The sequence below is a fragment of the Acanthochromis polyacanthus genome, chromosome 6 (genome assembly GCF_021347895.1).
Source record: "Acanthochromis polyacanthus isolate Apoly-LR-REF ecotype Palm Island chromosome 6, KAUST_Apoly_ChrSc, whole genome shotgun sequence".
Lineage (NCBI taxonomy): Eukaryota > Metazoa > Chordata > Actinopteri > Pomacentridae > Acanthochromis > Acanthochromis polyacanthus.
Window position 1 is genome coordinate 15,898,750 of NC_067118.1, and position 20,892 is coordinate 15,919,641.

At 39.1% G+C, this 20,892-nt stretch overlaps 1 protein-coding gene across 1 annotated transcript in view; it reads left to right on the forward strand.

The window, feature by feature from the left end:
* Positions 1–20,892, forward strand: part of nphp4 (nephronophthisis 4) — a 246,131-nt gene that overhangs the window by 180,250 nt on the left and 44,989 nt on the right. The window contains 2 exon segments of the mRNA XM_051949343.1: positions 7,882–8,042; positions 9,619–9,802. Of these exon segments, the coding sequence (XP_051805303.1) occupies positions 7,882–8,042; positions 9,619–9,802 (345 nt within the window).

The window sequence follows — 20,892 nt, forward strand, 5'->3', positions numbered from 1 at the left end:
AATTTAAATGTTGGTATTGAAAATGCTGTGGATTTTTACTTTTTTGTGTTTGTGTGAAAATAAACAAAAACACCAGAGCAGTGACTAATTTCAACATAAATATCATTTTTAATAAAATGCATCATATCCCTGATATAGCAGAGATGCCCTGAAATGTGTGTTTGTGTGTGTTTGTAGCTCTTTTTTCTTTTCCAAACAAAAAGACAGTTTCCCACAGATATATTGGTAAATGTAGCCTTTGTCTACCTTGATGCTCTGCTTTGTGTCAGTCTCCAGATCTATCACACTCTGTGCATCCTGATTGTTTTCTTTGCCTGCAGCCTTTGCTGTGTTGTTGAGAGTTGTTGATCCCCAGCAGGATCTTCAGCCTACCCACCCTGCTGTGTACACACTAGGCAGGCCATCCAGGTTAGGGGAAGTCTGCTGGGTGCCGCTCCTCGTCTGCAGACCGAGCTGCACACACGCAACCCTGTACAACCCTTGGGCCAGATCTGTCAGCTCTTCCCTGTTTGTGAGCAGAAACACACACAGCACATTCTGTCTCACTCTCTCGCTCTCCCTCTGTGCTCACATCGCCACCCGACCACAGCACACAAGCCCAGAGCATGCTGGGAGAATTAATGGTCCAAGTGGAGAGAGTTGGCGGGTGGTTGGGGAGAGGGAAGGAAGAGGGGGCGGTGAAGGAGCCTGCGAAGGTTAGGGTAAAGGCAAAAGATTTCTGAGGATACACAGAAATATCACTGCTGTGTTGGTCTTCCCCTGTCTCTCCATCTTTTTCTTGATAACTGTCAAACGCGTCTATACACGTCTATGATAGCTACTCAATAGAAGTCTTCTTTATCTCCATCTACCCATTATCTATACACTGCTGAATCCTTATTAGGGTCATGGGGGGCTGGAGTCTGACTTAGGGTGAAGGCAGGGGACACTATATCACAGGGCTACATATTGAGACAAACAATCACACTCACATTCACACCTACAGACAATTTAGAGTTACCAATTAACCTCAGCATGTCTTTGGACTGTGGGAGGAAGCTGGAGAACCCAAAGAAAACCCACGCATGCACAGGGAGAACATGCAAACTCCATGCAGAAAGATCCCATGCCCAGGCAAGGACATGAACCAGGGATCTTGCTGCAAGGTGACAGTGCTACCCCCCTTTTTTCCAGTTTTTAGCTCATTTATAACAGATGAATTTTACCTTGTCTTTCATACAAGTATTCTATTGTCTCTTGTTGGTCTAAACACTGTTTGAAAGGCTTTTTCATCATCATAAGAAGTAAACACCACAGATATTATATGATACTTTAAAAGTAGCGTTGGGATGTGATTAAAAGAAAATCAATCACATAAGTAATTACAGGCTTTGTAATTAATTAATCGCAATTAATTGCATTTTTCTCAAATAGCAATATTTGACACAATAAGCAAAGTTTTTCAATTCGAATACATTTTGGTTGATGACTGAATCAATGAAGAGACAGACGTGAACTTAAACAGTAAAAATATGTATGTTTCGTCTGTGTTTGTCTGTGCATTTTTCATCTGTCTGCAACATTCACAGATTGCTGCAAATTTAAAATACAATTATAAAGATTTTATACATTTTAAGACTTTATTTAGGGGCTGCACAGTGGTGTAGTGGTTAGCACTTTCGCCTTGCAGCAAGAAGATCCCTGGTTCAAATCCCGGCTTGGGCCTGGGATCTTTCTGCATGGAGTTTGCATCTTCTCCCTGTGCATGCATGGGTTTTCTCCGGGCACTCCGGCTTCCTCCCACAGTCCAAAAATATGCTGAGGTTAATTGGTTACTCTAAATTGTCCGTAGGTGTGAATGCGAGTGTGATTGTTTGTCTGTATATGATGTAGCCCTGTGACAGACTGGCGACCTGTCCAGGGTGTCCCCTGCCTTCGCCCAAGTCAGCTGAGATAGACTCCAGCACCCCCGCGACCCTAGTGAGGATAAAGCGGTGTATACAGAATGGATGGATGAAGACTTTTTGTAAACTCAAGTACTTTCAGTGTCTTGTTGGACGGCTACTCCGTTTGCCGGTACCAGGACTGTCATAGCTAAAGGTACATGTCCATAGGAGCCATCAATTTCTAGTATTTCATTCATTGTCTATGTGAAATGCAGCAAGTTGCATGATGGTTGCACGTTTTGAGCTACGTTGTGGCGCGTCTCCCCAGAGCTCATTTGTTAAAGTAGACTTACTTTCTACTTCATGCAAATTCAAACCATTCATTAAACATTTGAACTAGTCGTCGATGAACTAAAACGAGGACAGATTCAGCAGCCTATTTCTCACCTCAGTGCTTTCAGAAATGCTTTTTCCTGAACAGTTTTTGAAATAAAAGAGCAAACAGGGTCAGTTTTTTTCTCGCAACATGTTTCCATGCGAGAAAAAACAGCCTTGTGGACACATAACTTTAGCTCTGGTGTCCGTGCTCGCAGCAACATGTTTTGCATTGAGCTTAAACTGTCAGCTTAAAGTACTGCGGTGATAAGTAAACTCTTTGTTGCACAGTTTACACACAACCATGCTTTTATCCAAGCTGCCATTGGGAAGATTTTTAAAGGAATGCTTTCTGCCCAACAAGCCAAGCAATGCAGTCTCGTCTTCCGTCTCTATTCAACAAACTTTCTTGTGTGCTGATTCACTCAGTGCATCCTGTGCATGTTCTTCATGGCTGACAAGCAGACTTTAGGTTCATTACCACTGCCTACCGGACTGGAGTGTGCATCAGTGTTACTGGTGTGCCAGTAATTAGGGAACTGAGAAAGGTGCAATTAAATGCGTCATTTTTTTAAACATGCTATTTTTTCTGTAATTAATTAATTGAAATGAACACGTTCAAGTCCCGGCCCTACTTAAAAGCAAAATTATATTCTGAGCATAGCAGTTCATTTTTCAGATAGTGTTCTATATGTCACCAAAAAAAAATCTAGACTTGAACGTCCACTTACCAGCTATTCAGAACTTTCAGCCACACGTCACAGAAGCAGACATAAGTGGTGAAAGCAAAGTCACTGACCAGGAGACAGTGGATGGCAGGAGCCATATCAATGATCAGTGTGTTTCTTTCGTGGATGATGACTATGAGATGCTCAAGAAAGATAGTATGGGACCTTTGAAAAGCATAGATTGTTTTGTTAGAAAGAAACAAGTTAAGACAAATTCAAGAGATGGCCATCCACACACCATCCTGTGATGAACATTATGTGATATTAAAAGAACCAGAACAAGCTAATGGGCGACATCATGATCCTCAAGGTTTGTTAAACTCAGATCATCATTCAGACTGTCAAAAGCAAAACATTAGCAGATCTAATAAGTGATTCAAAAGGAATCATCTATTAAATCTTCTATTTGATGCTGAGGTCAGATTCAGTAAAATCCTGTCATCCTCAGCCTTAACCACAGGTATCTGTCATCAATAAACCTTTCTGTTTGAATCCTTCAAAACAACTCTGGCACCCTCAAAACAGACTGTGTCTTTATGCATGCATCATGGGAATACTGATGTGTGCTAAATGAGTGTGTGTGAGTATTTCAAAAAAGAAAGTTTTCCTTCATGTCATGTGCAGAGTCAGTGGGGCTTGCTGGTGTCTTTACCACAGCAGGACTGTCACCAAAGGTCCTCATTACACCACTTCTATCCAGCCGGCTGCTTTTCCGTATGTTCAGCTTATGGGAATAAAGACAGCATGCGGGCTTTGACACAGACTTGGAGGGATGCTGTTGGGGAGAATTCTGGGAGTCAAACTGGCACACAGACACACGCTCATACCTTAAGTACACACAGGCGGTAACAACATGCCACTGTGAGTGGGGTTGAGCAGCAGCTCACTGCACAGTAGGACTTCACGATATCATAAAAAAAGAATGACATTGTGGTATTTTGTTTGACTGGTCCACATGTTCAGGGCAGCAGCACATTGTCTGTTATACAGACTGGACATCTCTCATTGAGGCTCCAAGCAGCCAGCGCTACTCTCATTCAAGCTGTCATGTTCTGACTTTATGATCATCTGGGGGAAAAAAAAGCTTTACAAACAGCAACTTTTCAGTTGGAAGTCCTCAGTAAGAAAGTGGACATGAGAACTCATGTAGGGCCCTGCAGTTGCATAGTGTTCTTCTGTGACAGCTCTGATTCAACTTGTGAATTTCATTTTCCATACAGCTCTGAAATGAAATCATGAGAAAAATAGGTGCGTGCTGATAATACATAGAGCTTGGATGTTTTCAAAACCATCTTTGGCAACAGTGTTGATTGGTAAAATGTTCATGAGATAAAAATTGATCACATCAGTGATTCCCCTTGCTGTCTGGAACCTTTCTCATATGGTGGAAGACCGGAAAAGTCACCGAAAATGTCTTTTTTTGTCGCTGTTTTGGGTGACATTCAAATCTGGCTTTGCATTTGTCATACAGACATCTGTGGTGCTGATTTAAATGATCAAACAAATCAGCTGTTGTTGCCTCAGGTAGGGGCAACAACTGCAGACAGACTGCCGGTTTGTGGGCAACATCTACCTTTCTGTAGCTGCAATATTTTCAAACAACTGTTGTTGCATTTCTTTTTGCAACCAAATCTTCCTTTTCAGTGTTTCTGTCCTGTTCTTCACACATTTTTCTATGCACATGTGGAGCCTGCATGTCAGCAGCCTCTGTCTTTTAAGTAAGAAAAAGCATGATATGTTTGACCTAATTTTCCCTATTCATATTGTACTTTCTACACATATGTACATCAGAATGGTGATATTAAAACAATATATCATGTAGTCCAAGTAGATATGCGCTGCTTTGATGTTCTTACTTAATGATCATCTGGAAAAAAATTACAAACAGCAACCTCTCAGCTGGAAGTCCTCATTAATAAAGTGGACATGAGGACTCATGCACAGCTTCGTTTTCCAGCTAAAATCCACTGTAGCTGCTGAATGTTCTCTTGTGGGAGCTGTGTTTCAACTTGAGTCTTGCATATTTCATACTGCACTAGGATGGACGTTGGAGAAAATAGGTGTGTGTGGGGGTATTACATACAGCTGGTCAAGTGACCAGATTTAAAAACGGTAACTGTGCTTATTGGTATCATGTCTTTCACAGCATGTAAAGTTATCACATCAATGATTCTCTCTGCTGTTTCCAATTTTTCTCATGTGGTGCAACATTGGCAAAATCATCTTTTGCTTTGGATGACGTTCAAATCTGGCTTTGCACTCGTCATTTCTATCTTTGTGGTGCTGATCAACAAATTAGTCATGTTACCTCATATGGTAACAACAGTTGCAAGACAGAGTATCTGTTCATGGTCAGTATGTCTCCATGTAATCAAAATGTTTCTATAAACTGACATTGCTTTTATTTACACAACCAATTTTTTCTTTCATCTACCTCAGTGTTTCTCTCCTGTGCCTCACTCATTTTGCTGTGTACATGAGGAGCCTGCATGTCAACAAACTCTGTGTTAAAATTATACTCTGTTTATCCAAGAACCGTTAAATCACAGTAAATGGTGTTCTATCAGAGAGACTTCTCCTATAGATTAGTCACTGAAAATTAGAGCCATGCAAGTTTTCTTTTTGTATCAAGCAGCAAATAATGTTGTAGCATGATGAGTCCCAGTTACAGTGATGTGAATATTGTCACTATTACGCATGTTAATGCTGAAAATGCATATTGGGCCGCACTACAGTATTCTGTACCTACTCACCAGCTGTGTTAGATCAGTGATGTGTTTGTTTCATTTAAATGCTTGGACAAAGAGGATGAGTCAGATTTCCAATCGGTGCATTGCAGAGGTACCATCAGAGAATCACAGGATACTCATTTTACATTCTCAGATTCTGCTTTAATCAAAATGAAATGACTTGTGTGCACATTTCTGCATATGGCCTTGCATGGGCAGATAAAAAATCAAACAATGCAAATTTTATATATATATATATATATATATATATATATATATATATATATATATATATTGGAGATTTATACTCTTTAGACCTGTTTAAGTTTTTGTTCATTACTTCTTCTTTCTGGGTAATTAAAAAGGAAAATCTACTCCTGTTAAAGGTTCAGAAGTGCCAAATATAGATGTACCAATTGAGCCATGACCATATCTATGTATACTATGCTATATACACTACCGTTCAAAAGTTTGAGGCCACTTAGAACGGTATTTATTTTCGAAGGAGTCATTTTTTCAATGGTGATAACATTAAAGTAACCAGAAATACAGTCTAGACATGGTTAATATGGTAAATGACTACTCTAGCTAGAAATGTCTGATTTTTCATGGAATATCCACATAGGAGTATAGAGGAACATTTCCAGCAACCATCACTCCTGTGTTCTAATGCTACATTGTGTTAGCTAATGATGTTAAAAGGCTTTTTGATGATTAGAAAACCCTTGTGCAATTATGTTAGCAAATGAAGAAAAGTGTGAGTTTCCATAGAAAACATGAAATTGCCTGGATGACCCCAAACTTTTGAGTGGTAGTGTATGGGCATATACTGTCTAAACCTACTCTCCATGAAATCTCTCTTGAACTTTTTTTGGCAATTTGTTCGACTTCTTTATCATCTTGAATTATAAAAACCGTCTGGTTCTTCTGACTTTGTGAGATAGCTTCATACTCCCTGCTATTGTACTCTGTCGCTGTGCAGTCACTCGAGCTAATGACTCCCAATAGATGACTACTGCACCCGCTCAGATGATCTATCCACAGCTGATTACAGATACTAATTCTCTTCCTTCAAATTTAAACCTATCTTGATAAAAAGAAAAGCGAGCATAATAATCCAATTGGTGACTTTTTCCTCATATTGTGTATCTTTACATGTTTTTTTTGTTTGTTGTTGTTGTCAGTGGTCGAAGTAGATGCAGCAACCAATTATATGTAGACCTTTATTCCCAAGTGAGAGTCTAGCTGCCAAAGCACAGGGTCCTACACATCCCACAGTTGCCTCTGACTGTAGACAGCCCTGTTGACATCCAAACCAAGTCTTGAAATACACTAAATTACAAGTGTAATGTGGATTTCTGGCCGCTCGGTGAGTTCTTTTGCAGATATTTTGTGAGCTGGTCTTTATTGTCCTGATGCATCCACATTATGACATGGGAAAGTGACATCTGTTTAATGCTATGTTTCTGAATTCTAGCTGACAGCAGTACAGCAAGAAACAATGAAATAGGGAGACATCTATAAAATAAGGATATCAAGGGATTAATTGTAAAAAAAAAAATACTTCTTTTACTTATTTTATCGGCATACTTGTCTAGGTTTGCTTCTTTAGAAACTCTTCCTCTTCTGTGAAGCTTCTGCACACTGAGAGTCATCCTGTTCGACAGTATTTTGGTGTATCCACAGACTTTTTTTTTTGGACGGCTGCTCTGGCTGTAATTTTTGGTACTGTATGGTTCCTATACCTGCTGATTACTGCTGCTAATGTGTTTCAACTGATTTTTAATTGGTCACCAATCTGTTTTTTCCATATTTCTGAATTCTCACAGTCACATTTTTCAGTTCCTCCAGGAGTTTTTTTTTTTCCATGTGCTGCCACGATGCAGTTGAGCAGATACACATAACTCATAGGTCCAAAATTGATTAAGTTCAGAGCTTCTTTTTAAACCATGTTCATTAAAGTACACCGATTGGAAATCATAGATGTATTCCTTTAGTTTCAGTGACACTGAACTTCTAACTTGTGTGTCAGTGATCACAGGTGTATTCATTTTTGTTGCACTGAATTTCTATGTCAGAGCCTCATTTTCAATGTAGTCTTTGTAAAGAATATGCTCTCCTGTTGTACACTGTATAATTTATATTTTTAAATGTATATCTGATGTTCCCTTTCTTTTTGTCTAGGCTCTCCAGGTCTGCAAGTACAGTTCAGAGTAGATGACAGTTTCTTGAGGCCTGGAGAGAAGCGTTGGTTCCTTCGCTACTTGGCCCTTCACACCATGCACATCGACATCTGGGACAGTAACTCGTTGCTCCTCATCGGTTCTACTGCTATCGAGCTCAAGGTAAAAGACGGTGAGGTCAATGTAGCTGACCAACTTGCTTAATAAAAAAGTAAAATATTATTTTTCATTGTAGTATCACAACAAAAATTCTGACTCCAACTCACCTGACATTTTCAAGATTTTTGAAAAGCAAATCATCCACAAAAGAAAAGAAAAACTCCGTTTACACATGCATTGTTGAGTCTTGACACACTTTACTGTAGTGCATCTGTCATGCATTCATGCAGTGTTTGCAGTTTGCTTTAACACATTCAATAGAGAGAACCCATTGTTGCAGAGAAAACTAATCATGATAATAGAATGTCAAGTACTAACACAACTCAATGTATGTTAGCCAGCTTTCCTCAAACACACAAAACAGATATTTTGTGGCAGTTGTTAAAAATTGACCGCTCTTGGATGTAATGGGGCGAAAACAAGTACCAGTGATGTTTTTTTCTTGAAATATGCAAACACTGTGGCTGTTTTAAGAAATTATTTGATTTTTTTACCAAGAAAAATGCAGTGTGGAACATCCATCCATCCATCCATCCATTATTTATACACCACTTAAACCTTATTTAGGTCGTGGGAGGGCTGGAGTCTATCCCAGCTGACTTAGGGTGAAGGCAGGGGACACTCTGGACAGGTTGCAGTGAGGAACAGTCTGTTTTTTTTTTTGTTTTTTTTTTAAACTGTATTGTTTAGTGTTGCTATTGTTCTTTGTGTTCAAGGATTTAACAAACTTAAAATGTCTTCCATTTGTAACTGCTGAAGAAAAAGAAAATACAGATTCTAGAGGCTTTTTCATTTTGGTCAGTGGTTTGCAGCCAAGTGTTCAACCAAGTGATTGCTCCCTCTGGGGTAGGGGTGAGTTGCTGCCCAAAGTGAAGTAGTTTAAGTATTTTGGGATAGTATTCATGAGTGATGGAAAAAATGGAACACAAAGTGGACAGACGGATTGGTGAAGCATTAACAGCAATGCAGTGAAAGTGCACTGGACCGGAGCCACGTCAAAAAGAAGTGGCTGGGGTAGTTCAGGCATCTGAATAAGATGAGCTCTTTCCTGTAGAGGTTTCTTGGCATGCCCAACTAGGAGGAAACCCCAGAGTCGATCCAGAAGTCTCAATTCAGCAGGCCTGGGATTGCCTTGAGATCCCCCCAGAAGCAGCTTGAAGACGTTGCTGGAGAGAGGGACGGCTAGAATGCCCTGCTTAGCCTGCTGGCACTGAGACGTCACCACAGATAAGCGAATAAACAAGGGATGGATGGATAATTTTGATTTTACTTCAGCTTTTTTTGATTGGGCAGAAACTGTATTGCAAAAATCAATGTGTAATTTATTTGTTTGAAACTTTGCGAAATGGGTAAACCATTTGATGGGAAAGAATTAAAGGAGCATTTTACAACTGGACAGAGCTGAACTGAACTTAATCTCATTCATTAAACAAGCCCGCTGCAGTTTGTAAGTCATTGACACATCCATTCATTTTTGCTAATCTGTCCTTGCTTTGATGTCAAGTACGTTTGTGTTTACATGCGTACTTTGCTAGTCAATGTGCATCATGTTGTTTCCTCATACATTTTGCATCCCTAGTGCATGTTGCGTCAGGGCAAATCAGCAGTACAGGCCCTTCATGAGGTGGAGGTGCTGACCACTGATTACGTGGGAGAGGATACCTTACTGACGAGCACAGATTTGCCTCAGCGCTCAGCGTCGAGCCCCATGACCGTTCACACCATAGTCAGAGGCCGGCTCCACGTACGCACAGGCAACATAGGCAAGTACTGAAAGACTTTTTTTTTCTATACTGAATTGCGAGACACTCTTACTCTGTGTGCCAAGTTTTGACATGAGTATGGTCAACATCTCCGTAAAATATCAAAACTTCTAAATATGGAAATGGAATGAAATGAACGCACCAAGATTCATCCACTGGGATCATAAGTATTGAGAGATGATTTTATTGGACTATTACTAATAAAGTTTTGGTTTCCCTAGCCCTCATGTTGTGTTCCGGTCAAATTTGACCGATTTAAAAGTTTTGCTTCTAAAAAATGTGGAAAATTTCATCCGACAGATCTGAGTTTTCATGACTTTGTCCACAAAGTGGATGTTAACACAAAAAATAAATAGTGTAAATTTGCATGCAGTTTTGTGTGTTTTATTCAACTGTTTAATACTGTTGGTGTTCCCGGTCAAAAATGACCGGCCATTAGAAATGAATGGAGGTGACTGAAATTAGTGAAGAAAACTGAGTCTAGGTACATCCTCATTTGTCAGAGTCGCACGTGCACACACATGCACACACACATTGGTTTCCCTAGCAACCACTACAGGAGCCTAAACAATGTTTCTCACTCGGGAACAACACCTGGCCAAAGTTCTTGAGACAACTGTAACATTGTTTCAATAACATTTACCCTTTCTGGTAACTGCGGTATATAAGGGCTTTTTGAGACCTTTTCCACATTTCGTTGGTTCATGGTCACAGCACCATGAAACGTCGATTCACAGTAAGTGAGGCTGTTGATTATATGAGAAGAAGAACTTTATTGTCATTGCACACTTTCATGTACAACGAAACTAGTTTGAGCTGCCTTGCCAAAGCAACTCAGACTGCTGCACCTAAAGCGTGCTGCCTGTATATTTGATCACCATGATGATGAGGACGAATGCCAGAAAACTGAAAGTGAGGAGGGATTCAAGGAGGATGTGTCAGAAATTGAAAATGACACAGAATATAATCCAGATCAAACATCCACAGATGGAGAGGAATCCAGCGATGAAGAAGAGGATGATCCTGCTGAAGCTGCTGTGACATTCCTGTCAAAGAATGGAATCTTTTCCTGGTCTTCATCCCCACCTGCGAATCAAGGTAGACTTTCAGCTGAAAATGTCATCAGGATGACCCCTGGAACGACGAAATATGCCACATCCCGGATTGATGACATCACATCCTGCTTCGAACTGTTCCTGACTGACTCAATTGTAATCATCATAGTAAACATGACCAATTTGGAGGGGAAACGCATTTACAGAGACAATTGGAAGGCGGTGACCCAGACAAACATCAGAGCATATGTGGGTCTTTTGATTTTGACTGGTGTGTACAGATCCAGAAATGAATCTACCAGCAGTTTATGGGATGCAGAATCTGGTCGGACAATTTTTCGGGCAACCATGTCTCTCCAGAAATTTCATATGTTGTCAAGGGTGATTCGCTTTGACAAACATGACACAAGACCAGGCCGTCGTCAGCGAGATAAACTGGCTGCTATCAGGGAGGTTTGGGACAAGTGGGTGGAGCGCCTGCCACTCATCTACAACCCAAGTCCAAACATCACAGTGGATGAGCGTCTGGTTGCTTTTAAGGGACGCTGCCCTTTCAAACAGTATATGCCAAGCAGGCCATCTAAATATGGCATAAAGATATGGGCAGTCTGTGATGTCAGGACATGTTATGCCTGGAACATGCAGGTTTATACTGGGAAAGCTGTGGATGGCGTTCCTGAAAAGAAACAAGGGAAGCGTGTGGTTCTGGAGATGACTGCAGGTCTCAAGGGACACAACATAACGTGATAATTTCTTCACCTCCTCCGCTCTTGGACAGGAGCTTCTCCAAAAAAAAACTTACCATGGTGGGGACCATCAGAAGAAACAAGCCTGAGCTTCCTCCTGCCTTACTTTCTACCCAGGACAGGGAGCGTTTTTCCTCCAGATTTGCTTTCACTGACACTCACACTCTTGTGTCCTACTGTCCAAAGAAAAGGAAAAATGTGCTCCTGATGACAACTCTGCACAGGGATGTCAGTGTGAGCACCAGGGAGGATAAGAAACCCGATGCCATCCTTGATTACAACAAGAACAAAGGCGGAGTTGACAACCTTGACAAGGTACCATATGTAAACATGTTTTAGATGTGATAAGCTAAATAATACCTTGATGTGTCTTGCGAAACATGGATATCATTTGCATGTACTCATGACTTTATGTACTTTTGGCACTTCTGCAGGTCACTGGCACATACTCTTGTCAGAGGAAGACAGCACGTTGGCCCTTGGTGGTGTTTTTCAACATCTTAGATGTGTCAGCCTACAATGCATTTGTGGTGTGGATAGAGGTGAATCCAGCATGGAAGCAGGGGAAATACTTCAAAAGGAGACTATTCCTGGAGGAGTTATTGAAAGCCTTGGTGGCACCCCACATTCAGCAACGGTAACACCTTCCCAGAACACCAACCTCTGCTGGATTGGTGAGAGAGATGCAAGGCCAGGAAGCCAGATCACCTGCTGCAAGAGAAAGAGGTGATAAAAAGAAGAGGTGCAGTCTGTGTGCACCAAGAGATGTGAAAACAAGCATGATGTGTCATAAATGCAATGCACCTATTTGCAAGACACATGCAACAACCTGTGCATATTGTCCAACATGTGTGTGAGGAAAAACAAACAAAAAGCCTGATTTTGTTATCAATTTTCAGTTATTTTCTTTACTGTTCTCAGGCAATACATATTTGTTGGACTGATGAACATTGTAATGTTATTGTTCTTTAGTGTGTTGAGACATTGAATGTAAAATAGTTGTGTTGTTTTGGAAGAATTTCGTTTTCCACAAATAAAATGTTTCCGGTCAAAAATGACCGGGAACACAACATGTGTTGTTTGATGTGACTGTGTAAATTAGTAATTGGTTAAATAAAATTGTTGTTGATAACTTTGACTGAAAGTAGTTTGTGAGAAAACAGCTACAACGATTCATCATTTTTTGTTTGTTGTAGTCTAAATAATCCAGAAGTTATGTTTTTTAGAATTTGACTTTAAGACGTATAAGCTCAGATCAACTAGGCACATGAGCCATAAATAACAAATAAAAGTTCAAAACTTGCAATATTCACAAGAATTTAAGTTAATTTAAAACAATCTAACAAAACAAGTAGTGATATATTTCTTATTACAGGTTTTATGATGAGTCTTAATGCAACGGTCATTTTTGACCGGGATCAATAAACTGTTTAACATGGAACGAACACAGCATTAGGGCTAGACAACTTGTCATGGACCAAAATTGTGGTCATGGGGATATTTTTCACTGCTGTACAAATGAACAGAAATGATCTGGAATTGTCCTTTGGGCACTATGTGAACACTGACATGAAATTTCAATATTAGTTTTCCTGGATATCTCACTAAACAGACAGAGCAAACAAGTGGAAACATGATCCCTTCTCAGTTTTTTTCAGTGCCTTCAAATGCATGTGATCCTTCTTCACCATTCTTACGCTCTTCTCTGTGCTTGCGCTAGCCATTCGCCACTTCGCCATAGGCGAAGCCTTCCTCAGGATGGCGAAGCCATTTTTAGCATGTTTAGCCACGGTAGCGAAGATAATTTTGCCTAATAAATATGAAAAAAGGGTTAACTTACAACTTTTTCATAATTTGCCGAGCGATAATCAAAGAAAATAACAAACCGCGTCTCCTTTACTGAAGAACGCTACCGAGTATAACCGGAACGACCCAAATGCTTCCGATCATTAATAGATGCACACTGTCACGTATCTTGTCTCAGCCAATCAGGAAAAAATGATTCGGACTAACCCCGGGAAGTCGTACAACAAGGAGGACAAGGTAATTTCTAGTCTGAGGGATAATTTAATGACAGAGTACTTTCCAGTGATGATGATGATGATGATGATGATGAGTTTATTTCGAGCTTATACAAGGTAAAGTTTATACATGTTGTGAATAGTACTTTGGCAGTTTTTCTGCTCTTCCAAGGTGTTTTGATACAATTTGTTCGAACCTTATAAACATGTCAAACATGTCAATACAAAAAAGAAAAGAAAAATAAGAAAACAAAACATAAAAAAAACCACACAAAAAAAGAAAAAACAAGAAAGCTCGAAAGGGAGTGGGAAGAAGTAAAACTTATTAAGCTCCCACCCCCTTTACACCAATATTTACAAGCTGCATGCAATATGTCTTTTCTCGGATACTTCATCATTCTGTGCATTGAAATAAGATAAATATACAATTATACATTTACATCTACACATATCTATTTATACAACCTTATATACTTGTCTACCAATACAAACATACGCTCATATCTCTTTTTATACACCTGTTTACACACACAAATATATATACATACATACATACTTTGTAGTTTTAGAAGAAAGCCATTCTATAGCAAAAATAATATTTTTGTTTAGATGAATCTCATTAGCTTTTTCATGAATCTCGTCAGGAAAGTAAGATTCAGTACTTTCTAGTCTTAACAAGTGTTGAATGAGTATGTATTTTATGTTACAGTGACATGATTGATATATTGATTTTTTACAGGAATTGTTGTGCATATTTCTTATTACTTAGAAATAAAAATAGTCCAGATGCAAATTGTGTGTGAGTAACTTTTTTAATTAAAATGTTGAGATAAACTGAAGTAATATTGAACATATTTTTTGGCCTCAAAATGCACCAGAATGCAGAAAAAGGACTCCATTTTTTTTCAAAATTTCATGCGCGGCAGTACAGATGCTGAAAAAATGTGGCTAAATGTGGCTAAACAAAATTCTAGCACTTTAGCCGCAGTGGCTAGAGGCAATTTTTCCCTAGTGCAAGCACAGCTTCTGCATAATCACTAATATATATTGTATTGACTTAGTGGACAGAGAGGATGTGTGTACCTTCATGCCATGCTGGGGGACATATACATTGAGCATTAGCTGTTTTACAGTTAATGCACTGGAATGATTTCATGGGACCTGCCCCATAGTTGCCTCTCTTTATATTGCTGTTAACACTCATTCCTAAGAAGACACTTGTAAATACAATAAAATAAACCTATTCCTGCCCTCACCAAAGAGAGGAGTTGAGAGTGAATGCAAGGAGTCAAGTGTGAATAGCTTGGTAGTTGCATGTGAATAGCTTGGTAGTTGCATTCTGAAAACATGAAGGAAAATTTGAGCAGACCTCCGAAAACAAAAAGTTATATTTACTTATTGCTTTCAAAAGAAACTCGACTTTCTATATCACCCAAATCTCCTTCTACACCTGAAATATTTATGAATGTTTTATATTCAGGTCATATTCCATTTGAAGCCTTAGATTATGAAGTAACGTTGTTTACTTTCACAGATGTGTAGAGTTGGGAAATGACAGTCTCTCTCCCTTTTCACTGCTGCTAACTTCCCATTTTCAACAGCAGCAGACAGAGGTGTGCAGCCCTGCAAAGCAAACACTGTGCCACAGCAGAAATATCTTGATGTGATAGTTCCACTCCGTCTAGCAACAGAGCACCTTTCCTCTTCCCTTGCACTCATCCAATTTGGGCCTGGCGTGCCCCCGCGGCGTGATGGCAGCTGACGATAGCTTCCTTGCCATTAATCAACTGTTGAAACGATACTCCCTCTTATAAACAATGCATCCTTCTCCAGGCCTCAGAAACTCTTCGGAGTGCTATTGTTGAGGCTAAATATGCCAACACTTTCTCATTGCGCTTATCACTCAAAGCGGTATGAGAGCGCAGTGGGTTATTGGGTGTGCTGGGGATGGAAGGAGGAGGGTTGTGTCTGGCATGTAAATTCCAATCAAGACTCAGATATCCATCAGGCGCCCTGGCCGACAGTCAGAATCAATTTGGGGAGGGAGTACTCGCAAGCACTTTTCTTTGTTTCTGCTTCCATCTGTCGCTGTCTTTCTCACATTCTCACTTCTCTCGTCACTCTTTATCACAGTCTTCCTGTTTTCCCCTATTCATCCATTTACCTCTTACCCTTCTATCACACTCTCTCCTCCAGCCTCTATCTGGCTGTTTGTTTTCTTCTCTCACCTCTCCTATTTCCACTGTGTCTCTCATTGTTTCTCGGTGTCTGTCATCAAGTCATAATGAATCAGTGCTCTTTTTTGGTGGGCGGTGAAGGATGTGAAGCTGAGATTGAATGGGAAAGACACTCAGACACACACACACACAAGCATGCATGCATAACAAATCATTCACATATGCCAAGAAGACATGCGCTCATGCGTGCCCACAGACATATAGATAGGCAGGTGTAACAGAGCGTGGACAGGCTGTGTGATGAGGCAGGATGGCAGCAATGAGGGGCGGACAGGTAGAGTATATCACTGATATCATGTGAGAGCCTTGTAACTCAAATTTTTTGTGATTTTCAAGTTCACTAGAAGGATTACATGGCTTCTATGTGGATTGGAAAATTCTTCTACCTTTAAATCCCCACTGGATAGATTCAAAAAGTGACACTGACTGGGGGACAGGCAGCATTTCTGTGTTGAAACTGAGCAGATACAGCTGCTGGATTTCAGCTCAGGAGGGGAAGGAAGGTTGACTGAAAATGAAAGATGATGCAGAGTACAACAGAAAGTAGGACGCTTGTGGCAGTTTGCCAGGAAGACATGTTAGAGTAATACATTTTAGCACTGCATTATTATATGACAAAGTTAAATAGTCTAATGTGTGCTCTAAATTCTCAAATATTAGCCTTTAATTTTTCAACTGTCTCATAAAAGATAGAGGCCTTCTTTTCTTATAATTTATCATTTTCCACATTATATTCTGTTGCGCTCTCCCTGTTTTCTAATCTTTTAATTGCGTCTTGATGCAATTTGGTTTTATTGTGAATTTAAACCTACTTTTAGGTTTACCTGCTGGTTTGCAAAATACCATAAATGCTACATTCCTGCAGCATTATTCTACTGCTCTGTGTTTCTCCTCTCTCACAAAAATGCTGTTTCCAGCCACAATTTCAGTTGAATTGCTCTCTCGCTCTTGTGTTATAAAATCTATATAATGTTTGCGAACAGTTTGCATCAGTTTTTTTGGGTAGAAGATAACTTCTAATAACATTATGTTTAGCTAACAAATTACAAGGATTAAATGATATTAGATTATCGTCAATGAAAGGTGCTCCTAATTACTACCTAGTGATTGGTAGCATATACACAAGTCTTTATGATGATTACTCATAATAACAGCTTTTTCTGTCATTTAACAGATATTTTTGTGTGTTATGTACATGATTACCATACCATAACAAACTCAACTTTTTTCAGTGACAGACAAAAACTCTTAATTATTATCTGTTTATGTAGTAGCTTTCAAGAAATTCAATAGTTCAAAAACAACTGCAATGTCATGGTTCCACTCCAGCTCCTGCCCCTTTTTTCTCCTCTGTTCCCTCCTGTCTCTTTCTCTCTCCCGGTCACTTGCCCTGTGGCTGCCAATTGATTGCTGCATGGGCTTCACCTGCTCCCCTCCTCTGCCATAAAAGCCCTCTGCTTCACTCACTCTTTGCTGGAGCATTGTTTGGACAGACCCACATGCCTTCCCCAAACCCAACTCCATCTGGACCCTTCTGCTTTTTTCCTTGGACTCAGTAATTTTGAATGGACATCAGCTTGGTTTCTGTTAATATTAGTTCTATGGAGTGTGAGTACTACCCCATAGCTCTTTTATGTTCAACTGCTTGGTTTTCGTTGTGCCTCCTCAGTATAATTTCTTGGTTCACAGTGGTTTTGGATTTTTGCAATAAACCCCTTTTTTCCCCGTAACACCTGGTTGCCCTTCTGTTGTGTCTGCGCCTGGGTTCTACCACACCCTAATTGTAACATGCAATTGTGAATTTCAACACGCAATATATCTTGAAAGCACAGACAAACCAACTTAATTTGAAATCATTGCTAACTGGCCTCCCTAGCTGAACAGATTTGTCAAATGAAACTTATATTGAAAAATAAAATTGGCAAATTTCAGGAGTCTAGCAACTAGAAATATTCCCAAATGTATTAGTCTTTTGGAATATGTTTTTGTTAATTGTTTGAAATGTCCATTCATCATATTTGTTCTGCCTACAGGCCAGCTAATTCACAATCCTAACTGCCTGAAATTGTCCAGGCATGTTTAGCAGACAGGAAACGGGCATCAAACTCCTGATCTCAAGGTTAGGAAAGATGAAATTATCTCGCCAATTTTCTTAAATTACTACTACTTGAATTTAGCTTTACACCAACTACCACAGAAATTTAAATGACAATGTTATGCTAATATGTCAACAAATTGAAATCAAAAACTTGAATTTTTATGAGTCTGTAAAATGTGTGGGTTTTTTTGTTTTTCTTTTCATTGCTCTTTGCTTCATTCACAAATGTCTGACGTTACAACCTTGTCCAGTGAATTGTGAGGCTGTCCTATAATGCCCTTGGACTTTTATTTTGATGCATCTACAGAAGGTGTTGAGACAACTTTAAAAGTTTAAAAAAAAAAAAAACCTGAATATTAATGATTGCACTTAATAAGGACACAAAAAGAGAATTTCTGTGAAAAGAGATACTCAGAACAGTGGTAAGGATTATATTTAGGATTTTTAGGATTATTTTAGGCTATACTGGTCAATGCTATGAACAAAGCTGCCGTTGCCGTGTGAGCCATTCTGTTATGAAATTACCCTGAAACGAATTATGATTAACAACATTAGTTGTGTAATCATACATATTAAATTACATAACCAGGTTGATTTCTGCTCTTTCTGTGCCATTTTAATTCACATGCAATGTGGTCCTGACTATATTGTACTCTCTCACGTTTCTAATTTTATGTGTTTCAGTCATGCATGCTATTAATCATGTCTTTACTTCGCCTCTTTGAGAATTTAACAGAATTAGTCTTTATTGAAAAAAATGAGTGGCAGACTGTCATTTCCAAATGAAAAAGCATGAAACACCAAATGAAATCCTTTTTAATTATCACAAGGTGGGATTGACAAGTAATTAATTAAATGGTAATGATATACGATGTCGGGTCTATTCAATCATTCTATAAAGCAGCTTTTATTAATAGCATCGTAAAGGACAAAAGGAATCGACTTAGTCGAAGAGTTGTGAAATCATGGATGGAGCGTTGAGGGTTTTGTTTTGCTGCAGTATGTGAGGGCTTGACGAGGAAAGACAGTGCTCCCACACAGAACACCACAGGAGCAGAGAAGTGTTTAAACCATGGCGGCTGCCTGCTCGTCCCTTGGAACCGATTGACTCCTGAATCCAAACTATGCTTTACTGATTTCATTTGCTAAACCCACAATACACTGGAAGGGTAAATTGAAGATGGAGGCAAGGGAAAAGACACATTAAATGGAGATTTTTAACCTTAACACAACTGTGAAAGAACTCAATATTTTGAAGCTGTTACTAATGTGCTGAGTCAAAGCAGAGCCCTTACTGTGTGTGAGCAACTTGGTCCCAAAGATAGAGGAAAGACGGCACTGAATAGTCTCCATGATGGAATTATGATATAAAGCCCAGAGCTTTTCTCACGACTGATAATGTGGACTGAGTGATGGCTTAATAGTGGTTAATGTGTGTTTTCTGTCTAAAACAAACAGCAAAAAAAGCAAATACAATAGATGGATGATGAATATATAGAAAGAATGGATGAAATAAAATATGAGAAGCAAGGTGTTTTCATAAATGTGAGACTGTGAAATTGTAGAACACCCTAGAAAACTACCACAGGTGTATATACTAAACTCAGAAACAATAGTTTTTGCTGTGGGATTCTGAATGTTTATACTTGCTGACTTTAGAAAGATAACTATAAAATTAAATGAGCACTTTTATACTTTTCAGTGACTGTTTTCTGTCTGCTTAGTAGTATTTACTTTAGCAGCTTTCATCTTCAAACTGTAAACCTGCATGTTCAAAATATTCTAGTCGATTAAGTATTGTAAAAAAAATTTAAGTTCTACATACTTAAATATATCTCATTTGTGTAACTGCTGCCCAGCAGCAGATGGTTCCCTCCATATGAGCCAGGTTCTGCTCAAGGTTTCTTCCCGTGAAAAGGAAGTTTTTTTCATGCCACTGTCGCCTTAGGTCTTGCTCTGAAGGTTCAGGCATACGGATTCTGTAAAGTGTCTTGAGACAATCTGAATTATAATTGGCACTGTAAAAAAAATTAATTGAATTAACTTGATCTTGCTTTTTGAGTATATTAACTCAAAAATTTTAATTAACTTGAACTATTTGTGCATTAAGTAAGTAAAACTTAAAAGCATAATTTAAATCCAACTCAAAAGAATTATGTAATTACACTTATTTCTATTGTTTCAACATTGCTGCATGTGTCTGATGTCAGTAGGTGGTAGTGGGTGTGGTGGGGGTTGATATGAAAGCATGCAACCTGTTTATTTGAGCACTGCCAGGATGAGAACACTGCCATGTAATCAAACATTCTTTGAACAATCTGTGATAACAAACCTTCATTGTTCTGCTTCTGGAATACAATATGCAGAGTGAACTTTTTCACTTTGTTGAGGGGTTTAATAGAAACTTGTAATTCTTTTGGAGTTGCACTGCTGACTTCTATAATATACCTTCTTTTTTTACTCTTATTGTGCTAAAGTTTCGAATTTAACTGTACAATTTTGCATCTTAATATGTAAACTTTGTTTACATGTTGTATTGTGCTGCATTATACAGTCAAATACAAATTCCTATGTCTTCAAGAATCTACGATTGGAGTCTAGTTTGTTTCTACTGAAACTCCTACGAAGCGCCTATAGCTGAATGAAATTGCAGTGACAGATGATGGATCTTTGTGTAGTTTTTTTTTAAAGTGTTGTTCTAAAAAATGACTAGGATCACTTCAGTGCAGCTAATTAGTGCTTATTTTTGGCTGAAAATAACTTTGAATGGGATGTTTTCCATGACCAGTCCCAAAATTATGTGTGAAAACCAATCATGCAATAGTTTATATAACAGCAATTGATGGTCCAACTCATATTGTTTGAATTTAGCTCATTAAAAGGTAATATTGGCTACACTGCTACATTTGGAAACATGATCATATTTGCCAACA